Source organism: Engystomops pustulosus, chromosome 10 (assembly GCF_040894005.1).
Source record: "Engystomops pustulosus chromosome 10, aEngPut4.maternal, whole genome shotgun sequence".
NCBI classification, from domain to species: Eukaryota; Metazoa; Chordata; class Amphibia; order Anura; family Leptodactylidae; genus Engystomops; species Engystomops pustulosus.
Genome location: NC_092420.1, coordinates 95,376,508 through 95,403,480, shown reverse-complemented (window position 1 = coordinate 95,403,480; position 26,973 = coordinate 95,376,508). Strand labels below are relative to the sequence as shown.

Genomic DNA, 26,973 nt, shown 5'->3' with positions numbered 1-26,973 from the left:
TGTGTGTTCCCCAATGTCTGTACAATATCTGTGTGATCCCCAATGTCTGTACAATATCTGTGTGTCCCCTGATGTCTGTACAATATCTGTGTGTACCCCCGATGTCTTTACAATATCTGTGTGATCCCCAATGTCTGTACAATATCTGTGTTCCCCAATGTCTGTGCAATATCTGTGTGTTCCCCAATGTCTGTACAATATCTGTGTGTCCCCTGATGTCTGTACAATATCTGTGTGTACCCCAATGTCTGTACAATATCTGTGTGTCCCCTGATGTCTGTACAATATCTGTGTTCCCCAATGTCTGTACAATATCTGTGTGTACCCCAATGTCTGTACAAGATCTGTGTGTACCCCAATGTCTGTACAAGATCTGTGTGTCCCCTGATGTCTGTACAATATCTGGTTGTTTCCTAATGTCTGTACAATATCTGTGTGATCCCCAATGTCTGTACAAGATCTGTGTGTACCCCAATGTCTGTACAAGATCTGTGTGTACCCCAATGTCTGTACAAGATCTGTGTGTACCCCAATGTCTGTACAATATCTGTGTGTCCCCTGATGTCTGTACAATATCTGTGTGTCCCCTGATGTCTGTACAATATCTGGTTGTTTCCCAATGTCTGTACAATATCTGTGTGTCCCCCAATGTCTGTACAATATCTGGTTGTTTCCCAATGTCTGTACAATATCTGTGTGTACCCCAATGTCTGTACAATATCTGGTTGTTTCCCAATGTCTGTACAATATCCGTGTGCTCCCATCACATGACTCTCTGGAGGTATTAGAGAGCATGGCCATGACATTCCTCAGTGCGGACTATAACTCCCAGCATGTCCCAGGGGAGAGGATTTGCAGGGCTATAATAGTGTATGTAGAGATAAGGACTGAGACAAGACTCTGGGGGTCCCCGGGGGGCAATTGCCCTTCAGGCTAGTGAGATGTTAATGATGGGACCACCCTGGGAGGCCACTTGTCTGCCACAGACGCAGCTGCCACTCGCTCCCCCAGGACCTGCAGCCGTCAATCACCTTTGTACTTCACTAACTGGGAAAAGGCTCAGGGAGGATTTGGTTTCCCAAGAGGCTCTGCAGCAGCTGAGGCGGCCCCCGCTTATCTGAGTGCTCAGGATTCCGGGTCTGGGGTCTAATCCTTATCACTTTCTATAATTACCTTCTAATCTGGCGCACATGAGGAATGCAGTGTGTGACCTGCAGGTGCACATTGTGGCCAGTGAGGGGCGCCACCACTGAGGGGCAGCCATTACATCGCCCACAGTGGCTGTCACCCAACTTAATGGTACACCTGCCTGGATGTAAAAGCAGGGCGCATATATATATATCATCCAGCAATGACCTTGGAGTCTGGGAAAGCTGAGTGACATCTGGTTGTCTACGTGTATACATGAATGACTTTGTCCTTCAGGAGTGTAGTAAAGCTGGGTAACTGCACCGCTCCCACATGCACCTCTCCTGGAATTATAATAATAATTGTGCAGAATACGTTGGGAAAGCTGGGTAAAGACACAATTCAGTCCAATTGGCTCTACTACAGCTCTCATATGGGCAGTCACCCAGCTTTTCTAGTGCCCTGAATAGACCGATTTGGCAAAACTCTGTGCAGCACTGGGTAATCTGTGTGCACTATATAAATATGAATAATAATTATTATTATTATTATGAGTCTGTAGTCATGTACGCAGCCACCCAGCTTTTCTAGAAACAGATAAATCATCATACATGTCTATGCTTTGGTCCCTCCATAATGTCTCCATTGTGTGTCCCCCTCTGCAGGAATGGGGGGCTGGAGCTGGATGTGGCGGGTAATAAAGTCGTCTCCTCGCTGGTATTAGAGGCCGAGGATAAGGATTCCCCGCGGACATCGCTGTACTACATCATCAACAACACCCCGACATACGGCGAGCTGAAGAAGAAGGTGAGTGAGGTCACATGTTACAAAGCACCCCCATAACTGTGCCAGCCATGGCACCCCACAATACTAATAGCCACTCTGCACCCACATAACAGGACTCATCATATGGCAGTGATAGCAATACCAGCCACAGTGCCCCATAATAATACCAGCCACAGTGCCCCATAATAATACCAGCCACAGTGCCCCATAATGATACCAGCCATAGTGCCCCATAATAATACCAGCCACAGTGCCCCATAATAACGCAAGCCACAGTGCCCCATAATAACGCAAGCCACAGTGCCCCATAATAATACCAGCCACAGTGCCCCATAATAATACCAGCCACAGTGCCCCATAATAATACCAGCCACAGTGCCCCATAATGATACCAGCCACAGTGCCCCATAATACTACCAGCCACAGTGCCCCATAATAATACCAGCCACAGTGCCCCATAATAATACCAGCCACAGTGCCCCATAATGATACCAGCCACAGTGCCCCATAATAATACCAGCCACAGTGCCCCATAATAACGCAAGCCGCAGTGCCCCATAATAATACCAGCCACAGTGCCCCATAATAATACCAGCCGCAGTGCCCCATAATAATACCAGCCGCAGTGCCCCATAATAATACCAGCCGCAGTGCCCCATAATAACGCAAGCCACAGTGCCCCATAATAATACCAGCCACAGTGCCCCATAATAATACCAGCCGCAGTGCCCCATAATAACACCAGCCGCAGTGCCCCATAATAACACCAGCCGCAGTGCCCCATAATAACACCAGCCGCAGTGCCCCATAATAACACCAGCCGCAGTGCCCCATAATAATACCGGCCACAGTGCCCCATAATAACACCAGCCACAGTGCCCCATAATAATACCAGCCGCAGTGCCCCATAATAACGCAAGCCACAGTGCCCCATAATAATACCAGCCACAGTGCCCCATAATAATACCAGCCACAGTGCCCCATAATAACGCAAGCCACAGTGCCCCATAATAACGCAAGCCACAGTGCCCCATAACAACACCGGGCGCAGTGCCCCATAACAACACCGGCCGCAGTGCCCCATAATAATACCGGCAGCAGTGCCCCATAATAACACCGGCCGCAGTGCCCCAAAATAATACCAGCCGCAGTGCCCCATAATAATACCAGCCACAGTGCCCCATAATAATACCAGCCACAGTTCCCCATAATAACGCAAGCCACAGTGCCCCATAATAATACCAGCCGCAGTGCCCCATAATAATACCGGCCACAATGCCCCATAATAATACCGGCCGCAGTGCCCCATAATAACGCAAGCCACAGTGCCCCATAATAATACCAGCCACAGTGCCCCATAATAATACCAGCCACAGTGCCCCATAATAATACCAGCCGCAGTGCCCCATAATAACGCAAGCCGCAGTGCCCCATAATAACGCAAGCCGCAGTGCCCCATAATAATACCAGCCACAGTGCCCCATAATAATACCAGCCACAGTGCCCCATAATAATACCAGCCACAGTGCCCCATAATAATACCAGCCACAGTGCCCCATAATAATACCAGCCGCAGTGCCCCATAATAACGCAAGCCACAGTGCCCCATAATAATACCAGCCACAGTGCCCCATAATAATACCAGCCGCAGTGCCCCATAATAACACCAGCCGCAGTGCCCCATAATGATACCAGCCGCAGTGCCCCATAATAATACCATCCGCAGTGCCCCATAATAACGCCAGCCACAGTGCCTCATAATAACACCAGCCACAGTGCCCCATAATAACACCAGCCACAGTGCCCCATAATAATACCATCCGCAGTGCCCCATAATAATACCATCCGCAGTGCCCCATAATAACACCAGCCGCAGAGCCCCATAACAATACCAGTCACAGTGCCGCATGTATTATGTGTATCTATGTAATGTGTGTATTGGTGGGTATTATGTGTATACGATGTGAGTGTCTGCTTAGTGTCTGTGTAGTGATTTTGTATTGTGTGTATCTATACTTGTCATGTAGGTGAGTATTATGTGTATATGTCTATGTAATGTGTGTAGGTGTTTTGTGCACTTCTGTGTAATATGTATCTACATGTGTATCAGGTGACTCTATGTTTTGTGCTGTTTTGTTTTGTGTTCCTGTATTTATGTTTATGTCTTTCGTTTCTCTTTGATGTTCTACATTGATTCCCACGGAATATTCCGGTGTTGATGTTCCCATACTCCCCCGCACATATCCAGGGCACCCCATTACACAGGGTTGCATTGTATATAGGATATTAGCCATACGGCACGGACAGATGTCCACATTTTATAGATGTGTCAGTTGATAGATTTCTGCATTTTTATAGGTTTGGGAATAAAGGGAGAAGATGTGAGAGGGAACATTCTCTCATATTGTCACTTATTCTCATAGAATAAGATGAAAATCAAAAAAATCTTATAAAGGTGAATCACAGTTTCTGCTAAAGAAGAAAAACTTTGTGATCCTTTTTCTGTATCGGTTTAGAGGAAATATCTCTGGTTGCTGTCAACCAGACGTGTTACCCCAATATTTCCGATTTGTGCTGATTTTTCCTGAATTGCCCCGGGATTTTGGCGCACGAGATCGGATTGTGGCGCATCGGCGCCGGGATGCACGCGACGGAAATTGGGGTCGTGGCCGAACCGAAAACCCGACAGATTTGGAAAAACTGCCGCATTTAAAAAAAAAAAAAAAAAGTGCCGCTGGACACGCACTTACCTTCACCAAGTATAGGATCGTGAACTCCGGCGGGCCTCGGCGGACTTCAGCGCAGCAGCGACACCTGGTGGACGTCGGAGGAACTGCCTTAGTGAATAGACGGAAGACCCGAATCCACCGCAGAGAACGCGCCGCTGGATCGCGAATGCACCGGGTAAGCAAATGTGCCCCAATATGTCATAACTGTGCCAGGGCCGTGGTACCCGGTTACTGTGACCCCCCCATCCAGTGCCAATCACAATGCACCCCTGACACCCGTGCCATCACAGTAATACATATTAGAGCTCAGCATACAGTCACTATTACCCCACTACAAGGCACCTCAGTCCTATTATATCAGCCCCAACAATCTCATTGATCTCTTCTTGTGCCAATCATATGACCTGGACACAGAGCGGTGCAGCAGGAGGGGACCCGGCAGCAGTGAGGACACAGAATGGAGCAGCAGGAGAATAGCTAGTAGCAGTGTGGACACAGAGGGAGCGCAGCAGGAAAGGACCCGGGAGCAGAGAGGACACAGAGCGGTGCAGCAGGAGGGGACCCGGCAGCAGTGAGGACACAGAATGGAGCAGCAGGAGAATAGCTAGTAGCAATGTGGACACAGAGGGAGCGCAGCAGGAAAGGACCCGGGAGCAGAGAGGACACAGAGCGGAGCAGCAGGAAAGGACCCGGCAGCAGTGAGGACACAGAATGGAGCAGCAGGAGAAGAGCCAGTAGCAGTGTGGACACAGAGCAGCGCAGCAGGAGAGGACCTGGGAGCAGTGAGGACACAGAGCAGAGCAGCAGGAGAAGACCCAGCAGCAGTGAGGACACAGAGCGGAGCAGCAGGAGAGGACCTGGGAGCAGTGAGGACACAGAGCGGCAGGAAAGGACCTGGGAGCTGTGAGGACACAGAGCGGAGCAGCAGTAGAGGACCTGGGAGCAGTGAGGACACAGAGCGGAGCATCAAAAGAGGACCCAGCAGCAGTGATGACACAGAGTAGAGCGTCAGGAGAGGAATTGGGAGCAGTGAGGACACAGAGTAGAGCGTCAGGAGAGGAATTGGGAGCAGTGAGGACACAGAGCGGAGCCGCAGGACAAAACCCGGCAGCAGTGAGGACACAGAGTGGAGCAGCAGGAGAGGACCTTGGAGCAGTGAGGACAGAGTGGAGCAGCAGGAGAGGACCCGGCAGCAGTGAGGACACAGAGCGGAGCAGCAGGAGAAGACCCAGCAGCAGTGAGGACACAGAGCGGAGCAGCAGGAGAGGACCCGGCAGCAGTGAGGACACAGAGCAGAGCAGCAGGAGAGGACATGGGAGCAGTGAGGACACAGAGTGGAGCAGCAGGAGAGGACTTGGGAGCAGTGAGGACAGAGCGGAGCAGCAGGAGAGGACCTGGGAGCTGTGAGGACACAGAGTAGAGCGTCAGGAGAGGACTTGGGAGCAGTGAGGACACAGAGCGGAGCCGCAGGAGAGGACTTGGGAGCAGTGAGGACAGAGTGGAGCAGCAGGAGAGGACTTGGGAGCAGTGAGGACAGAGTGGAGCAGCAGGAGAGGACCCGGCAGCAGTGAGAACTACTCTGCTGCATTTACCTCTACCTGGCCTCCTGCACTAATGATGATCAAAGATGATGCCATCAATTATAGAAGCGCTTAATGTCGAAACAGGCCATTAAAGAGCAATAACCTGGTCATAAGAAACAATGGGGATGAGAGCCCTACTCACAAGAGCTTACATTCCATGAGGGTGAAGGGGGGGCCCTCTTATTTTTAAAATGATCCTGCAGCCATACTACACCCCGCTTTGCTGCTGACATCCTACTGAATACAACTTAGCATCAAGCAGGAGAAAGCCAGAGCTGTTTGTAGTCTGTAACCATGGAGACACATAGCTCTGCATTTGAGCTGTAAACACATTAGACTTTAATAAGTATTTTGTATTTCTTTCATTGTTACAGTATTGTAATACAGACTAATCCTGACTCCTCTAGTTCACAGGTGATTTTAGGTGCAGTTACAGGTGAAAGACATGAAGTGAGGACGTGAATTTGAATGGGAAACCTGTATTTACCTGTTTAGTTCATGTCTTTCACCTGCTAAAACAAATAACTGCCTCTAAAACCCCCTCATAACTGATTGTGGTGCACATTAAACCGCAACGTGTGAACACTCCCATAACTGCTCCTCCATTTCCTCAGAGTGTGTTCACACGTTCAGTTTTTCAGATGCAGTTTTTGAAACCAAAAGCAGGTGCAGATGATAATGGATGAGAGAATATCACTGAGAGAAGCTGCTCCCCCTCTTTTTTAACTCCACTCCTGGTTTGGACATAAAAAAAAAAAAAAACTGCATCTGAAAAACTGAACGTATGAACGCACCTTAAAGGAAATCTCCCATCACAATCCATCCTGATAAACCAGGGACATTACTCATAGATCCGGGCACCGGGACTGTGGGATCTTCTTATATGTGTTATCCATGGTCTCCTTCCTTCTAAAAAATATGCCAATGAGCCTGAAGTGCCTTTTGGGGATGTTACCAGAGCCCCTCCATGCTGCAACTTATCAGGTTGTTACACTGTCTCTCCCCTTCCTGTTCCCTCAGCTCTTCCCCCTCCCTCTGCCTGATATAATTTCACTGCAGCAGAAGACCTGGTGTGAGGGAGGAAGTGCTCCTGCACAGTGTAACAGACTGTGAAGCTACAGCATGGAGGGGCTCTGGTAACACCTCCCATAGCTCTTCAGGCATAATTCATTATTTTGTATACTTATAAAAGGCCATCGATAACGTATATAAGAAGATCCCACAGTCCCGGTGCCTGGATCTAGGAGTAATGTCCCTGGTTTATCAGGATGGATTCTGATGGTAGATTTCCTTCACCTTCGCTTTGATCCCTCAGGTGGACTCGTCTTGGGTCACTCTCTACGCCGGCATGAATTTCACGCAGGATGAGGTGGACATGAACCTTCTCTGGTATTTTCACACCATAATTCTGGGATGTCGGGGACATGACAGCTTCCGATTCTACGTGACAGATGGGGAACACAATGCCACTCCGCAAACTTTCTTCATCTCCATTTTGAACATAGAGAGAGGTAAGTTCTATGGGTCGGGGCCTTATGCGTCTTGTATCCGAGTCAGACGGACGCAACATTGTAACATTGTATAAAGAGCAGACAAGTCCATGTCTCTCCTGCCCCGGGATCCCTCCGCAGACATGCAAATGATCCCAGTGTCCATTATCCGCATTGCTGCATCCAGGAGTCAAGTTTACAAGACGGGCGACAATTGCGGGTCTGTATTCATTGGCCCTTCCCGAGGGGCCATCTGTATCATTTCCATGGCGACCAGTCAACAAGTCCAATTATTTAGATAATAGCAAAAAAAAAATTTCCCACGTGTGGCAAATACCCAGGATTGGAATTAATATGGGGGGGGGGGAGATATTTTAAAAAATGTTTCAAAATTTAGAATACTTTATGGATTCATTTAAATGAATTTTTTTAATGCATTAAATGAATTAAAAGAAAAGAAAACAGAATAAAGAAATAAAATATTTAGCTTTTTAGTTTGAATCATATTATTAATGAATTAAGTCAAATTATATAAGAAACAAGTCATTTCCGTAAATAATTTGGGTCAATTTATTTATAGTTAAAAATATATAATCAATTAAATAAAAAAAAAAACAAATAAAGGGTTCATTTGAATGTATATTATTTGTAACATTCATAAAATAGTTAAAAATTTAAAAATAAAATAAATGCAGTTCTAAAATCAATAATCATTTCAATTGATGAGAAATTATTGACTGAATATATATTTGTAAAAAATAATTTATTTAATTATATACTTTAAAAAAAATCTATATTTTTCAGTATTTTTTTCTGGTCTTACCTAATTAACATATTTTCTGCACAGAAAATTCCGATTTCTTTTCCGGTGTTTTTTTTTTTTTTGCTTATTTAAGCAAATTTATTTCCCGATAAATGATTTGTTTATATTTAATCAATTATTAAATTATTCTTTTTGAAAACTTTTATTAATAAATAACTCATTCACTTTACTAATTAAATTTCCACAGGAAGTATCTTTAAAATAGCCCAATAAATAAAATTATTATAGGACGTTTTCCAAGTAATTTTGATTGTTTTGTTGTTGTTTTTCTGTTATTTTATAGTCTGAAATATTCACATGTTGAATCGATAAAATGAGATTTTTTCCACATTTTTATATTGAATTTAAATGATGTTAAAGTGAATTTTTAAGTTAAATGTGAAATTAAATTATACTCAGGAACCCGATTTTGTGCACATGATACTTGCATAAAATTAAAACTAAATGTAAATCTGAGGGCACTTTGGCTAGAAATGTAACAATTTGGGACAATGATAGAATGTTTTTAAATTTGAAACTATGTTGCCACTGAGAGGTTGGCACCAGAGAGTCAGACACTGCTAATTCCCAGGGGGTGGAGGGGTAAAGGGAATAGTTTTCTGGAGGGGGGGGGGGGGGCCCTCTGACAAAAACAAAAAAAAAAATTCCCATTCATCTAGAATACAACTGCTAGAACCATCGGCACCATCTGCAAACTGCGATTCCAAACCACTTTGTCAGGACGCCGCGCTCCCTGACATCACAGAGAAAACCCACAACATTGGAATAAAGAGCGAGGGGCTCGTTCTGCCGCCAATTAGACGCATCTCATTTATTTTTCTTACAGCTGAGGCTTTATTTATTAGTAAACAGCTGCAACTTTTTTTTGGGGGGGGGTTTTGTGCAATTTTTTTTTTACTTTTTTTTTTTTTTTAGGGCCAGTTGATTGCCAACTGGTGCTCGAGATAATCCGTTAATTCACGGTAATCACTGCGCGGCTCCACCAAAGGGCGTAAAATAGCTGAATGTAAAGGTTGCTATAGTTAGGATTGAGAAAAATTAGAATTTTACCAATTTCATGATTTTCAGTCAAACTAAAAGTTAGGGTGAAATTGATGTGTCATTATAATAAAGGGCTGACGATTTGGTGAAGATCAAGTGTATAAATGTATATATGACTGCATGAATGTGTGTGTATGAGTGTTTACATGTATGTATGTTTGTAAAAGTGTATAAATATATGTGTGTACATAAGTATATAAATGAGTGTATATGCTGTATGGTGTATATATACTGTATGTATGTGTGTATGTGCTGTATATACTGTATGTATAAGTGTATAAATATTTATAAGTATATAAATGTGTGCGTATAAGTGTATATATGTATATATGTTTGTAAAAGTGTAAATATGTGTGTGTAGAACTAATATGTGTGTATATAAGTATAAAAATGTGTGTATATATGCTGTATGGTGTATATACTGTATGTATGTGTATATGCTGTATATACTGTATGCATGTGTATATAGGGTGTGTATAGACTGTGGGGCAGGTTTACTTACTCGGTCCATTCGCGATCCAGCGGTGCATTCTCTGCAGTGGATTCGGGTCTTCCAGCAGTTCCTCCGACGTCCACCAGGTGTCGCTGCTGCGCTGAATGCACTGGAGTTCACCAAGCCGGGCCGAGTGAAGGTAAGCAGGTGTCCATCGCCACTTTTTTTTTAAAATGCGGCTGTTTTTCCAAATTAGTTGTGTTTTCTTTCAGCCACGTCTCCGATTTCCGTCGCATGCATGCCGGCGCCGCTGAGATACAATCCGTTCGCATGCGCCAAAAACCCGGGGCAATTCAGGAAAAATCGGTGCAAATTGTAAATATTCGGGTAACACGTTGGGAAAACGCGAATCGGGCTCTTAGTAAATGACCCCCTATATGTGTGTGTAGTACGTATATATACTGTATGTAAAAGTGTAGAAATATTTGAGTGTATAAATGGGTGCATATAAGTGTATACATGTATGTATGTTTGTAAAAATGTATAAATGAGTGTAGAATAAATGTATATAAATGTGTGTATATACTGTATGTATGTGTTAATGTATAAACTTTGTCTTATTGCTGACAACCCCTTTAAGGGTACATCCAGATGTATTTGTTTTTTCCTAGTGGATTTAGTTGTGAATGTTCTGTCAAAGTGTTACATGCAGATGGTGGATCAGATTCCGAGATGGTCATCTTCTTCAGAATCCAGTCCAGTCTGCTCATGTCCTCGCCCAAGTCCTTGGTCTACTTCACTCTAATAGAGGGGCTACTCATCTCTTGACCAGAGTGTGCTCTGGAGGACCTGTCCTGCTCAGCATTACACAGATGACCCATTGATGTGCATAGACACTGTGCAATACTTCATTCATCCTGCGGGAGTGCTGCAGGGAGACTAAACATGAACTGTCAGCTTAACTGGAACTTCTTGTCAGGCACAAGGCTCAAAACTGAAAGTACGAGAGAGTTACGAGAATCTTTTATTCTTACCCCAGATCCCTGGGGATTTTCCAAATAGATAGAAAGTAGATAAGATCTGGGTCTGCAGTTATGGCTCCGGGCACTACACAGAACATAGATCCATTCTCTCTTATAACAGTGTTGTGCTGGACCGAAACATCTGACCAATGCAAAGCCTTAGGCTACTTTCACACACAGACGTTGCACGCCTTACCATAGCACGGCGGGCACACGTCAGCGCCCGGGAGAGGAGGAGGGGTGAACGCCGCTCACCCCCGCCCCTCTCCATAGCGATGTAAATGGCGCACGGTGCCATATGCCGAGAAAAGATCCTATATTTTCATGGCTACGGAACAGCATTTTACCGCTCCCCTACGGCGCCACAAGCACATTGCCGGCCTATGGGGGATGTATATGCGACGTATGCCCATACGGCCATGTGAATGAGGCCTTACAATGATATTGTTGTCCTATCCAGAGGATAGCGCATCAAAAAAAAATCATGGACAATCCCTTTAATTGTCTACAAATATTGTGAAGTCTGGGTCGCTATGTAGCTTTGATAATTTTACCAATTTGTTTACATTGTTCTATTTACAAACAATTTGTTACATTTGTATCGATCGCTGATTTCAGAATGTTAAGTCAGGGCTCAGTAAGAACGAGGCCTCAATATTAACGACACGTAGTCAGACGCATCCAGCGTATAATGTGGACCATCCCTGCGACTCCATATGTCAGGCTCGCCGCGCGTCTATGAGCATCCTTCGATCGGGGCCCCTGTAATCTGCTGGTTCTGGGCTAATAGTCTGATCTCAGCAGTGGGCACCCCCAGGCGCCCCTCCATACACTCCTGTGATGTGACCGCGCATTCAAATTGGTTTCAAAGGTTTTACAGCAGAGAATCCGGCCAAACGCAGCTTGTTGCTCCCCAAGTTCTTTGTCCGTCATCACTTTTAATATAATTAGGAATCCTCTGCCAAAACCAATAAGCTGCGCGACATAATAAAGCCTGGATCTGCTTAACAACATCCAGGCTGGAAGCGAAAGCATTTAACGCATTGTGTCCCTATTCAGGAGCTCACAATGTACAAGAGCCAAGGGAGGAAATCACAAGGACCTCGGCTACAGGAGGAAAGTCATAGACAATTTATTTCTATTTTTTTAAAGCAAAAAAAGTTTTTATTTTGTCAAAGCCTGGGCCTTATTACAATAATATAGAAGCAAGAATATATTCTGTACTCATTCTGCACTCACTATTCTGCTGCTGGTGCAGTCACTGTGTACATACATGACATTACTTATCCTGTACTGATCCTGAGTTACATCCTGTATTATACCCCAGAGCTGCACTCACTATTCTGCTGCTGGTGCAGTCACTGTGTACATACATGACATTACTTATCCTGTACTGATCCTGAGTTACATCCTGTATTATACCCCAGAGCTGCACTCACTATTCTGCTGCTGGTGCAGTCACTGTGTACATACATGACATTACTTATCCTGTACTGATCCTGAGTTACATCCTGTATTATACTCCAGAGCTGCACTCACTATTCTGCTGCTGGTGCAGTCACTGTGTACATACATGACATTACTTATCCTGTACTGATCCTGAGTTACATCCTGTATTATACCCCAGAGCTGCACTCACTATTCTGCTGCTGGTGCAGTCACTGTACATACATGACATTACTTATCCTGTACTGATCCTGAGTTACATCCTGTATTATACCCCAGAGCTGCACTCACTATTCTGCTGCTGGTGCAGTCACTGTGCATATACATGACATTACTTATCCTGTACTGATCCTGAGTTACATCCTGTATTATACTCCAGAGCTGCACTCACTATTCTGCTGCTGGTGCAGTCACTGTGTACATACATGACATTACTTATCCTGTACTGATCCTGAGTTACATCCTGTATTATACTCCAGAGCTGCACTCACTATTCTGCTGCTGGTGCAGTCACTGTACATACATGACATTACTTATCCTGTACTGATCCTGAGTTACATCCTGTATTATACCCCAGAGCTGCACTCACTATTCTGCTGCTGGTGCAGTCACTGTGTACATACATGACATTACTTATCCTGTACTGATCCCGAGTTACATCCTATATTATACTCCAGAGCTGCACTCACTATTCTGCTGGAGGAGTCACTGTGTACATACATGACATTACTTATCCTGTACTGATCCTGAGTTACATCCAGTATTATACTCCAGAGCTGCACTCACTATTCTGCTGCTGGTGCAGTCACTGTACATACATGACATTACTTATCCTGTACTGATCCTGAGTTACATCCTGTATTATACCCCAGAGCTGCACTCACTATTCTGCTGCTGGTGCAGTCACTGTACATACATGACATTACTTATCCTGTACTGATCCTGAGTTACATCCTGTATTATACCCCAGAGCTGCACTCACTATTCTGCTGCTGGTGCAGTCACTGTGCATATACATGACATTACTTATCCTGTACTGATCCTGAGTTACATCCTGTATTATACTCCAGAGCTGCACTCACTATTCTGCTGCTGGTGCAGTCACTGTGTACATACATGACATTACTTATCCTGTACTGATCCTGAGTTACATCTTGTATTATACTCCAGAGCTGCACTCACTATTCTGCTGCTGGTGCAGTCACTGTGTACATACATGACATTACTTATCCTGTACTGATCCTGAGTTACATCCTGTATTATACCCCAGAGCTGCACTTACTATTCTGCTGCTGGTGCAGTCACTGTACATACATGACATTACTTATCCTGTACTGATCCTGAGTTACATCCTGTATTATACCCCAGAGCTGCACTCACTATTCTGCTGCTGGTGCAGTCACTGTGCATATACATGACATTACTTATCCTGTACTGATCCTGAGTTACATCCTGTATTATACTCCAGAGCTGCACTCACTATTCTGCTGGTGCAGTCACTGTGTACATACATGACATTACTTATCCTGTACTGATCCTGAGTTACATCCTGTATTATACTCCAGAGCTGCACTCACTATTCTGCTGCTGGTGCAGTCACTGTACATACATGACATTACTTATCCTGTACTGATCCTGAGTTACATCCTGTATTATACCCCAGAGCTGCACTCACTATTCTGCTGCTGGTGCAGTCACTGTGTACATACATGACATTACTTATCCTGTACTGATCCTGAGTTACATCCTGTATCATACCCCAGGGCTACACTCACTATTCTGCTGTTGGGCACCAGGGTGATCTGGTGCCGGAGCATATTTTTATTAGTAGAATAAAGCCCCTATCGCCGATTTATAAGTTATATTAACTTATATCTAGGCGCACCGCACTAGGGCACGGCGCCACTGATGTCACCGAGCTCTCCGGCACACGCGCGCCTGCACAACTTAGCAAGGGGAAACGGGCTGTGCTAAGTTGCGCAGGCGCGCGTGTGCCGGAGAGCTCGGGGACGTCACCGACTCTCCAGCACTTCAGAATCCAGCGCACGAACGGGTGCGCCATGCTCTAGTGCGATGCGCCGAGATATAAGTTAATATAACTTATAAATCGGCGATAGGGGCTTTATTCTATTAATAAAAATATGCTCCGACACCAACTCACCCTGAGCTGGTGCCACGTATATATGTGTAAGAACTACCACTTTTAAGTGGTAGGTTTCCTTTAAAGCTTGAATTGCTGTGTTGGCACTTTTCAATAAATAAATGGGTTTGGGTTGCAGTTTGGGCACTCGGTTTCTAAAAGGTTTGCCATCACTGTGGTAGAGGGATATATCAGTGATACTGTACTGAATAATACAAGTTAATTAGCAATGATACTATACGATGGGGCACATTTACTTACCCATCCTGCGCGATCCCCGAAAGTGCATTGTCCGACCGGAATGCACATCTGCTGCGATTCACTAGGATCGTGCTCCCAATATCCTGCATGTGTCGCTTCCCCGCTCAGGTCCCTGGAGTTCACCTTCTTCTTCCTGGTGCATGTAAGTGCATTGTCCGTGTATAATGCGCTGTGCGGGGAGTCACTAAGATCGTGCTCCCAATATCCTGCATGTGTCGCTTCCCCGCTCAGGTCCCTGGAGTTCACCTTCTTCTTCCTGGTGCATGTAAGTGCATTGTCCGTGTATAATGCGCTGTGCGAGGAGTCACTAAGATCGTGCGCCCAATATCCTGCATGTGTCGCTTCCCCGCTCAGGTCCCCGGAGTTCACCTTCTTCTTCCTGGTGCATGTAAGTGCATTGTCCGTGTATAATGCGCTGTGCGGGGAGTCACTAAGATCCTGCGCCCGATATCCTGCATGTGTCGCTTCCCCGCTCAGGTCCCCGAAGTTCACCTTCTTCTTCCTGGTGCATGTAAGTGCATTGTCCGTGTATAATGTGCTGTGCGGGGAGTCACTAAGATCGTGCGCCCGATATCCTGCATGTGTCACTTCCCCGCTCAGGTCCCCGGAGTTCACCTTCTTCTTCCTGGTGCATGTAAGTGCATTGTCCGTGTATAATGTCCTGTGCGGGGAGTCACTAAGATCCTGCGCCTGAAATCCTGCATGTGCCGCTTCCCCGCTCAGGTCCCCGGAGTTCACCTTCTTCTTCCCGGTGCATGTAAGTGCATTGTCCGTGTATAATGCGCTGTGCGGGGAGTCACTAAGATCCTGTGCCTGATATCCTGCATGTGTCACTTCCCCGCTCAGGTCCCCGGAGTTCACCTTCTTCTTCCCGGTGCATGTAAGTGCACTGTCTTCCGACACAATTTGAAAGCTAAATCCCGCGCTGAATCCAAATCAGTTGGAGCGTCCGACTGCACGCCCCCCCACACCCCATTTCTGTCACATGAAAGCCAGCGCCGGTGCGCCACAATTTGATCGCATGCGACACAATCCCCAGTTAAATACCTGTCACAGCGGCGCAAATCCCACAAAAATTCGAAAATCGGACAAAAGTGCAATCCGCGGACCCTTAGTAAATAAGCCCCATTATATACAGAAAAATAGTCATATGTAATGGGGGGCATTTATTATTATCGCCTTTTAAACGGAGAACTGGCGGGTTCTTTTTCCTTTGCTGCGCCTGTTGCGCCTTATTTATACAGTAATTGTGTCAACGCTTGAGAATCCAGCACATTTCCAGCTCTTCTATTTTTCAGATGCGCGCAGGTTTTGGTGCATAATCAGAGGAGCTAAAAGCAGGTCTAGGGAGTCCTGTTTCACCTTCATGAATGGGGAGACAGTTCTAAACCTGTCCATGGGCCATATCATTATTCCCTTGCGCCACAAATTTACATCACACTGAAAACTATAGTACGTTTCCAGCACCACCCTGCGCCCAAATTAATACACGCCCCCAATGATACATGACATAGAGAAGATGCAAAACATAAATTTTATTGGGACATATAGGAGCACATTTGTCATACATCCCCCCTCCTGGCACACGCTGGATTTATCAGGAAGCTCCGGGGTGGTGCACAGTTGTAGCCCGCGTACTGTACGCCCCAGGGCAGCCGCTGACCTGCTGGCCGTGCCCCCTGCACAGGTCCGGCCTGGTAGGCACAGGCTATAGATAGTGCTCAGCTGAGAGGATGGAATGTAATTATTTAAATGGTTACGTTTTTTCTTCTTTTGACCCTGTTTTAACATGTAAATTGTAATTAGTTCATATGTTTTACTTGGTTAAAATTTGGTACAATTTATTGGTTTAGTCTAAATTCAGCAGTTTTCAATCGTTTGTTTTGTGGCCAAATTCCATGCGTTTATGTAAAGGTTCACATCACGTTTTTGGCCGTACACTGTAAGGACACGTCAGCAGGAGATCACATGTCCTTACACTGTATTACACAGATGTGTCCCATGTGTGACACATAGTGATACATGACATAGGTGACACATAGTGATACATGACATAGGTGACACATAGTGATACATGACATAGGTGACACATAGTGATACATGACATAGGTGACACATAGTGATACATGACATAGGGGACACATAGTGATACATGATACATGACATAGGTGACACATAGTGATACATGACATGGGTGACACATAGTGATACATGACATAGGTGACACATAGTGATACATGACATAGGTGACACATAGTGATACATGACATAGGGGACACATAGTGATACATGACATAGGTGACACATAGTGATACATGACATAGGTGACACATAGTGATACATGACATAGGTGACACATAGTGATACATGACATAGGTGACACATAGTGATACATGACATAGGTGACACATAGTGATATATGACATAGGTGACACATAGTGATACATGACATAGGGGACACATAGTGATACATGACATAGGTGACACATAGTGATACATGACATAGGTGACACATAGTGATACATGACATAGGTGACACATAGTGATACATGACATAGGTGACACATAGTGATACATGATACATGACATAGGTGACACATAGTGATACATGACATAGGTGACACATAGTGATACATGACATAGGTGACACATAGTGATACATGACATAGGTGACACATAGTGATACATGACATAGGTGACACATAGTGATATATGACATAGGGGACACATAGTGATACATGACATAGGTGACACATAGTGATACATGACATAGGTGACACATAGTGATACATGATACATGACATAGGTGACACATAGTGATACATGATACATGACATAGGTGACACATAGTGATACATGACATAGGTGACACATAGTGATACATGACATATGTGACACATAGTTATACATGACATAGGTGACACATAGTGATACATGACATAGGTGACACATAGTGATACATGACATAGGTGACACATAGTGATACATGACATAGGGGACACATAGTGATACATGATACATGACATAGGTGACACATAGTGATACATGATACATGACATAGGTGACACATAGTGATACATGACATAGGTGACACATAGTGATACATGACATAGGGGACACATAGTGATACATGACATAGGGGACACATAGTGATACATGACATAGGTGACACATAGTGATACATGACATAGGGGACACATAGTGATACATGACATAGGGGACACATAGTGATACATGATACATGACATAGGTGACACATAGTGATACATGACATAGGTGACACATAGTGATACATGACATAGGTGACACATAGTGATACATGACATAGGTGACACATAGTGATACATGACATAGGGGACACATAGTGATACATGATACATGACATAGGTGACACATAGTGATACATGACATAGGTGACACATAGTGATACATGACATAGGTGACGCATAGTGATACATGACATAGGGGACACATAGTGATACATGACATAGGGGACACATAGTGATACATGACATAGGTGACACATAGTGATACATGACATAGGTGACACATAGTGATACATGATACATGACATAGGTGACACATAGTGATACATGACATAGGTGACACATAGTGATACATGACATAGGTGACACATAGTGATACATGACATAGGTGACACATAGTGATACATGACATAGGGGACACATAGTGATACATGACATAGGTGACACATAGTGATACATGACATAGGTGACACATAGTGATACATGACATAGGTGACACATAGTGATACATGACATAGGTGACACATAGTGATACATGACATAGGTGACGCATAGTGATACATGACATAGGTGACACATAGTGATACATGACATAGGTGACACATAGTGATACATGACATAGGTGACACATAGTGATACATGACATAGGTGACACATAGTGATACATGACATAGGTGACGCATAGTGATACATGACATAGGGGACACATAGTGATACATGACATAGGGGACACATAGTGATACATGACATAGGTGACACATAGTGATACATGACATAGGTGACACATAGTGATACATGATACATGACATAGGTGACACATAGTGATACATGACACAGGTGACACATAGTGATACATGATACAAGACATAGGTGACACATAGTGAAACATGATACATGACATAGGGGACACATAGTGATACATGATACATGACATAGGTGACACATAGTGATACATGATACATGACATAGGGGACACATAGTGATACATGATACATGACATAGGTGACACATAGTGATACATGACATAGGTGACACATAGTGATACATGACATAGGGGACACATAGTGATACATGATACATGACATAGGTGACACATAGTGATACATGATACATGACATAGGGGACACATAGTGATACATGATACATGACATAGGTGACACATAGTGATACATGATACATGACATAGGTGACACATAGTGATACATGATACATGACATAGGTGACACATAGTGATACATGACATAGGTGACACATAGTGATACATGATACATGACATAGGTGACACATAGTGATACATGATACATGACATAGGGGACACATAGTGATACATGACATAGGTGACACATAGTGATACATGACATAGGGGACACATAGTGATACATGACATAGGTGACACATAGTGATACATGACATAGGTGACACATAGTGATACATGACATAGGTGACACATAGTGATACATGACATAGGTGACACATAGTGATACATGACATAGGGGACACATAGTGATACATGACATAGGTGACACATAGTGATACATGACATAGGGGACACATAGTGATACATGACATAGGTGACACATAGTGATACATGACATAGGGGACACATAGTGATACATGATACATGACATAGGTGACACATAGTGATACATGACATAGGTGACACATAGTGATACATGACATAGGTGACACGTAGTGATACATGATACATGACATAGGTGACACATAGTGATACATGATACATGACATAGGTGACACATAGTGATACATGACATAGGTGACACATAGTGATACATGATACATGACATAGGTGACACATAGTGATACATGACATAGGGGACACATAGTGATACATGACATAGGGGACACATAGTGATACATGATACATGACATAGGTGACACATAGTGATACATGATACATGACATAGGTGACACATAGTGATACATGACATAGGGGACACATAGTGATACATGATACATGACATAGGTGACACATAGTGATACATGATACATGACATAGGGGACACATAGTGATACATGACATAGGTGACACATAGTGATACATGATACATGACATAGGTGACGCATAGTGATACATGACATAGGGGACACATAGTGATACATGACATAGGGGACACATAGTGATACATGACATAGGGGACACATAGTGATACATGACATAGGTGACACATAGTGATACATGACATAGGTGACACATAGTGATACATGACATAGGTGACACATAGTGATACATGACATAGGTGACACATAGTGATACATGACATAGGGGACACATAGTGATACATGACATAGGGGACACATAGTGATACATGACATAGGTGACACATAGTGATACATGACATAGGGGACACATAGTGATACATGATACATGACATAGGTGACACATAGTGATACATGACATAGGTGACACATAGTGATACATGACATAGGGGACACATAGTGATACATGACATAGGGGACACATAGTGATACATGACATAGGTGACACATAGTGATACATGACATAGGTGACACATAGTGATACATGACATAGGTGACACATAGTGATACATGACATAGGTGACACATAGTGATACATGACATAGGTGACACATAGTGATACATGACATAGGTGACACATAGTGATACATGACATAGGTGACGCATAGTGATACATGACATAGGTGACACATAGTGATACATGACATAGGTGACACATAGTGATACATGACATAGGTGACACATAGTGATACATGATACATGACATAGGTGACACATAGTGATACATGACATAGGTGACACATAGTGATACATGACATAGGTGACACATAGTGATACATGACATAGGTGACACATAGTGATACATGACATAGGGGACACATAGTGATACATGACATAGGTGACGCATAGTGATACATGACATAGGTGACACATAGTGATACATGACATAGGTGACACATAGTGATACATGACATAGGTGACACATAGTGATACATGACATAGGGGACACATAGTGATACATGACATAGGGGACACATAGTGATACATGACATAGGTGACACATAGTGATACATGACATAGGTGACACATAGTGATACATGATACATGACATAGGTGACACATAGTGATACATGACATAGGGGACACATAGTGATACATGACATAGGTGACGCATAGTGATACATGACATAGGTGACACATAGTGATACATGATACATGACATAGGTGACACATAGTGATACATGACATAGGTGACACATAGTGATACATGATACATGACATAGGTGACACATAGTGATACATGACACAGGTGACACATAGTGATACATGATACAAGACATAGGTGACACATAGTGATACATGACATAGGGGACACATAGTGAAACATGATACATGACATAGGTGACACATAGTGATACATGATACATGACATAGGTGACACATAGTGATACATGATACATGACATAGGTGACACATAGTGATACATGACATAGGTGACACATAGTGATACATGATACATGACATAGGTGACACATAGTGATACATGATACATGACATAGGTGACACATAGTGATACATGACATAGGGGACACATAGTGATACATGACATAGGTGACACATAGTGATACATGACATAGGGGACACATAGTGATACATGACATAGGTGACACATAGTGATACATGACATAGGTGACACATAGTGATACATGACATAGGGGACACATAGTGATACATGACATAGGGGACACATAGTGATACATGACATAGGTGACACATAGTGATACATGACATAGGTGACACATAGTGATACATGACATAGGTGACACATAGTGATACATGACATAGGTGACACATAGTGATACATGACATAGGTGACACATAGTGATATATGACATAGGTGACACATAGTGATACATGACATAGGGGACACATAGTGATACATGACATAGGTGACACATAGTGATACATGACATAGGTGACACATAGTGATACATGACATAGGGGACACATAGTGATACATGATACATGACATAGGTGACACATAGTGATACATGATACATGACATAGGTGACACATAGTGATACATGACATAGGGGACACATAGTGATACATGATACATGACATAGGTGACACATAGTGATACATGATACATGACATAGGTGACGCATAGTGATACATGACATAGGGGACACATAGTGATACATGATACATGACATAGGGGACACATAGTGATACATGATACATGACATAGGTGACACATAGTGATACATGATACATGACATAGGTGACACATAGTGATACATGACATAGGGGACACATAGTGATACATGACATAGGGGACACATAGTGATACATGATACATGACATAGGGGACACATAGTGATACATGACATAGGTGACACATAGTGATACATGACATAGGTGACACATAGTGATACATGACATAGGTGACACATAGTGATACATGACATAGGGGACACATAGTGATACATGACATAGGGGACACATAGTGATACATGATACATGACATAGGGGACACATAGTGATACATGACATAGGTGACACATAGTGATACATGATACATGACATAGGTGACGCATAGTGATACATGACATAGGGGACACATAGTGATACATGATACATGACATAGGGGACACATAGTGATACATGACATAGGTGACACATAGTGATACATGATACATGACATAGGTGACGCATAGTGATACATGACATAGGGGACACATAGTGATACATGACATAGGGGACACATAGTGATACATGATACATGACATAGGGGACACATAGTGATACATGACATAGGTGACACATAGTGATACATGACATAGGTGACACATAGTGATACATGACATAGGGGACACATAGTGATACATGATACATGACATAGGTGACGCATAGTGATACATGACATAGGGGACACATAGTGATACATGACATAGGGGACACATAGTGATACATGATACATGACATAGGGGACACATAGTGATACATGACATAGGTGACACATAGTGATACATGACATAGGTGACGCATAGTGATACATGACATAGGGGACACATAGTGATACATGATACATGACATAGGGGACACATAGTGATACATGACATAGGTGACACATAGTGATACATGATACATGACATAGGTGACGCATAGTGATACATGACATAGGGGACACATAGTGATACATGACATAGGGGACACATAGTGATACATGATACATGACATAGGGGACACATAGTGATACATGACATAGGTGACACATAGTGATACATGACATAGGTGACACATAGTGATACATGACATAGGTGACACATAGTGATACATGACATAGGTGACACATAGTGATAAATGACATAGGGGACACATAGTGATACATGATACATGACATAGGGGACACATAGTGATACATGACATAGGTGACACATAGTTATACATGACATAGGTGACACATAGTGATACATGATACATGACATAGGTGACGCATAGTGATACATGACATAGGGGACACATAGTGATACATGACATAGGTGACACATAGTGATACATGACATAGGTGACACATAGTGATACAAGACATAGGTGACACATAGTGATACATGGCATAGGGGACACATAGTGATACATGATACAAGACATAGGTGACACATAGTGATACATGACATAGGTGACACATAGTGATACATGATACAGGTGACACATAGTGATACATGATACATGACATAGGGGACACATAGTGATACATGACATAGGGGACACATAGTGATACATGACATAGGGGACACATAGTGATACATGATACATGACATAGGTGACACATAGTGATACATGATACATGACATAGGTGACACATAGTGATACATGACATAGGTGACACATAGTGATACATGACATAGGGGACACATAGTGATACATGACATAGGGGACACATAGTGATACATGACATAGGTCACACATAGTGATACATGATACATGACATAGGTGACACATAGTGATACATGACATAGGGGACACATAGTGATACATGACATAGGTGACACATAGTGATACATGACATAGGGGACACATAGTGATACATGATACATGACATAGGGGACACATAGTGATACATGACATAGGTGACACATAGTGATACATGACATAGGTGACACATAGTGATACATGACATAGGTGACACATAGTGATACATGACATAGGGGACACATAGTGATACATGACATAGGGGACACATAGTGATACATGATACATGACATAGGGGACACATAGTGATACATGACATAGGTGACACATAGTGATACATGATACATGACATAGGTGACGCATAGTGATACATGACATAGGGGACACATAGTGATACATGACATAGGGGACACATAGTGATACATGATACATGACATAGGGGACACATAGTGATACATGACATAGGTGACACATAGTGATACATGACATAGGTGACACATAGTGATACATGACATAGGTGACACATAGTGATACATGACATAGGTGACACATAGTGATAAATGACATAGGGGACACATAGTGATACATGATACATGACATAGGGGACACATAGTGATACATGACATAGGTGACACATAGTTATACATGACATAGGTGACACATAGTGATACATGATACATGACATAGGTGACGCATAGTGATACATGACATAGGGGACACATAGTGATACATGACATAGGTGACACATAGTGATACATGACATAGGTGACACATAGTGATACAAGACATAGGTGACACATAGTGATACATGGCATAGGGGACACATAGTGATACATGATACAAGACATAGGTGACACATAGTGATACATGACATAGGTGACACATAGTGATACATGATACAGGTGACACATAGTGATACATGATACATGACATAGGGGACACATAGTGATACATGACATAGGGGACACATAGTGATACATGACATAGGGGACACATAGTGATACATGATACATGACATAGGTGACACATAGTGATACATGATACATGACATAGGTGACACATAGTGATACATGACATAGGTGACACATAGTGATACATGACATAGGGGACACATAGTGATACATGACATAGGGGACACATAGTGATACATGACATAGGTCACACATAGTGATACATGATACATGACATAGGTGACACATAGTGATACATGACATAGGGGACACATAGTGATACATGACATAGGTGACACATAGTGATACATGACATAGGGGACACATAGTGATACATGATACATGACATAGGTGACACATAGTGATACATGATACATGACATAGGTGACACATAGTGATACATGACATAGGTGACACATAGTGATACATGACATAGGTGACACATAGTGATACATGATACATGACATAGGTGACACATAGTGATACATGATACATGACATGGGTGACACATAGTGATACATGACATAGGTGACACATAGTGATACATGACATAGGTGACACATAGTGATATATAATTCTATGTTCTGCATTGTCTGCTGTATTGTACGTTCCCTCATCCTCTGTTTCCCGTTTTCCTCCTATAGGTGACATTGTTTTACTCACCAGCCCTGTAACTCTAACAGAGGGTGACAGGGTGACCTTGATGACAGATGTTCTTATGGCAACAGATGGCACGGGAAAACCGGAGAAGCTGCTGTACGCCGTTTCTGTGCCACCTGTTCATGGTCAGATTGAGTTCATCAATTTTCCTGGCGTTCCCATTTCCAGCTTCAGCCAGTTGGATGTGGCGGCTCAGAAGGTCCAATACGTCCACGACAACAGCCGCGAGGCCGGCAAGGACTCATTCAGGTGAGAGGGATTTGCTGTGGGCGTCTCACAAAGGGTTAAATGTGTTAGATTCCCTCCATATGCCAAGCAGGGAACCAGTCATGTACCGGGACACGGAGGCTTCCTCTATCTGGGATCAAGGAATCTTTACGGAATCCTTGAACAAATGATTTGACAATTTTCCAAAAAGTTGACTTGTTGGTCAAGGAAACAATGAGGGGAAGTTTCCCATATTCACCCTCACAGATTATATCCAACTAAATTGTAGGAAATCATTTCAGAAATTAGTAAAATTTGGTTCATAGGGCCACATGTATCACTTGTTTCTTCTGTTGTTTTTGCACCTTTTCATACTATTGCACTGTTTTTGCGCCATTTTTGCGACTAAACGCCAAACTAGTCGCGCAGCAAAAATAATCAGGTTTCCCTCATCTATCCTACAAATCCAGATGTTTTGCTGCGCCTAATAATATTCATCATTAGTGACTTTTCATTCAGGCGTAAAAACGGGCGCAAAAACACTCCCGCCCGAAGGTGGCGTTATCTGAGAAGCAACAATGAGTTCTTGTGCAGAACAGCTCATCCCCAGCAGCAATGCTCAGCAGACACTACAGAAACTACATGCAGCCTCTGTTTACACTTCATGACCTTCTATTTACAAGCAATCTGCAAAAGCCTCAGCTCAGAGCAAGAGAGAAGAGAAGTGTGTGGTGATCTGTAGACAGGACAGAGAAGTGTCCCCGTGTAGCAGGATAGAAGAGAAGTGAGTGGGAGCTGCAGACAGGACAGAGGAGTGTCCCATGTAGCAGGATAGAAGAGAAGTGAGTGGGAGCTGCAGACAGGACAGAAAACTTTCCTGTGTAGCAGGATAGAAGAGATTCGGCCCAATATATGATATTTCTTCCCAGCACAGAGCAGGATGTAGCCCAAGACTAGAGATATTCCAGGATCTGTCTATTATCTCATTGTAACAATGGTCATTCCGAAGCCTAGACTCACTAGGACACGTACACA

General features: G+C 43.4%; 1 protein-coding gene across 2 annotated transcripts in view; it reads left to right on the top strand.

The window, feature by feature from the left end:
* LOC140105206 (FRAS1-related extracellular matrix protein 1-like) overlaps nucleotides 1-26,973 on the top strand; it is a 147,063-nt gene that overhangs the window by 54,518 nt on the left and 65,572 nt on the right. For both annotated transcript variants that reach the window (XM_072129162.1, XM_072129163.1), the window contains 3 exons: nucleotides 1,794-1,935; nucleotides 7,542-7,737; nucleotides 25,716-25,980. In XM_072129162.1, coding sequence (XP_071985263.1) covers nucleotides 1,794-1,935; nucleotides 7,542-7,737; nucleotides 25,716-25,980 — 603 coding nt within the window. The remainder of the gene's footprint in view (nucleotides 1-1,793; nucleotides 1,936-7,541; nucleotides 7,738-25,715; nucleotides 25,981-26,973) is intronic.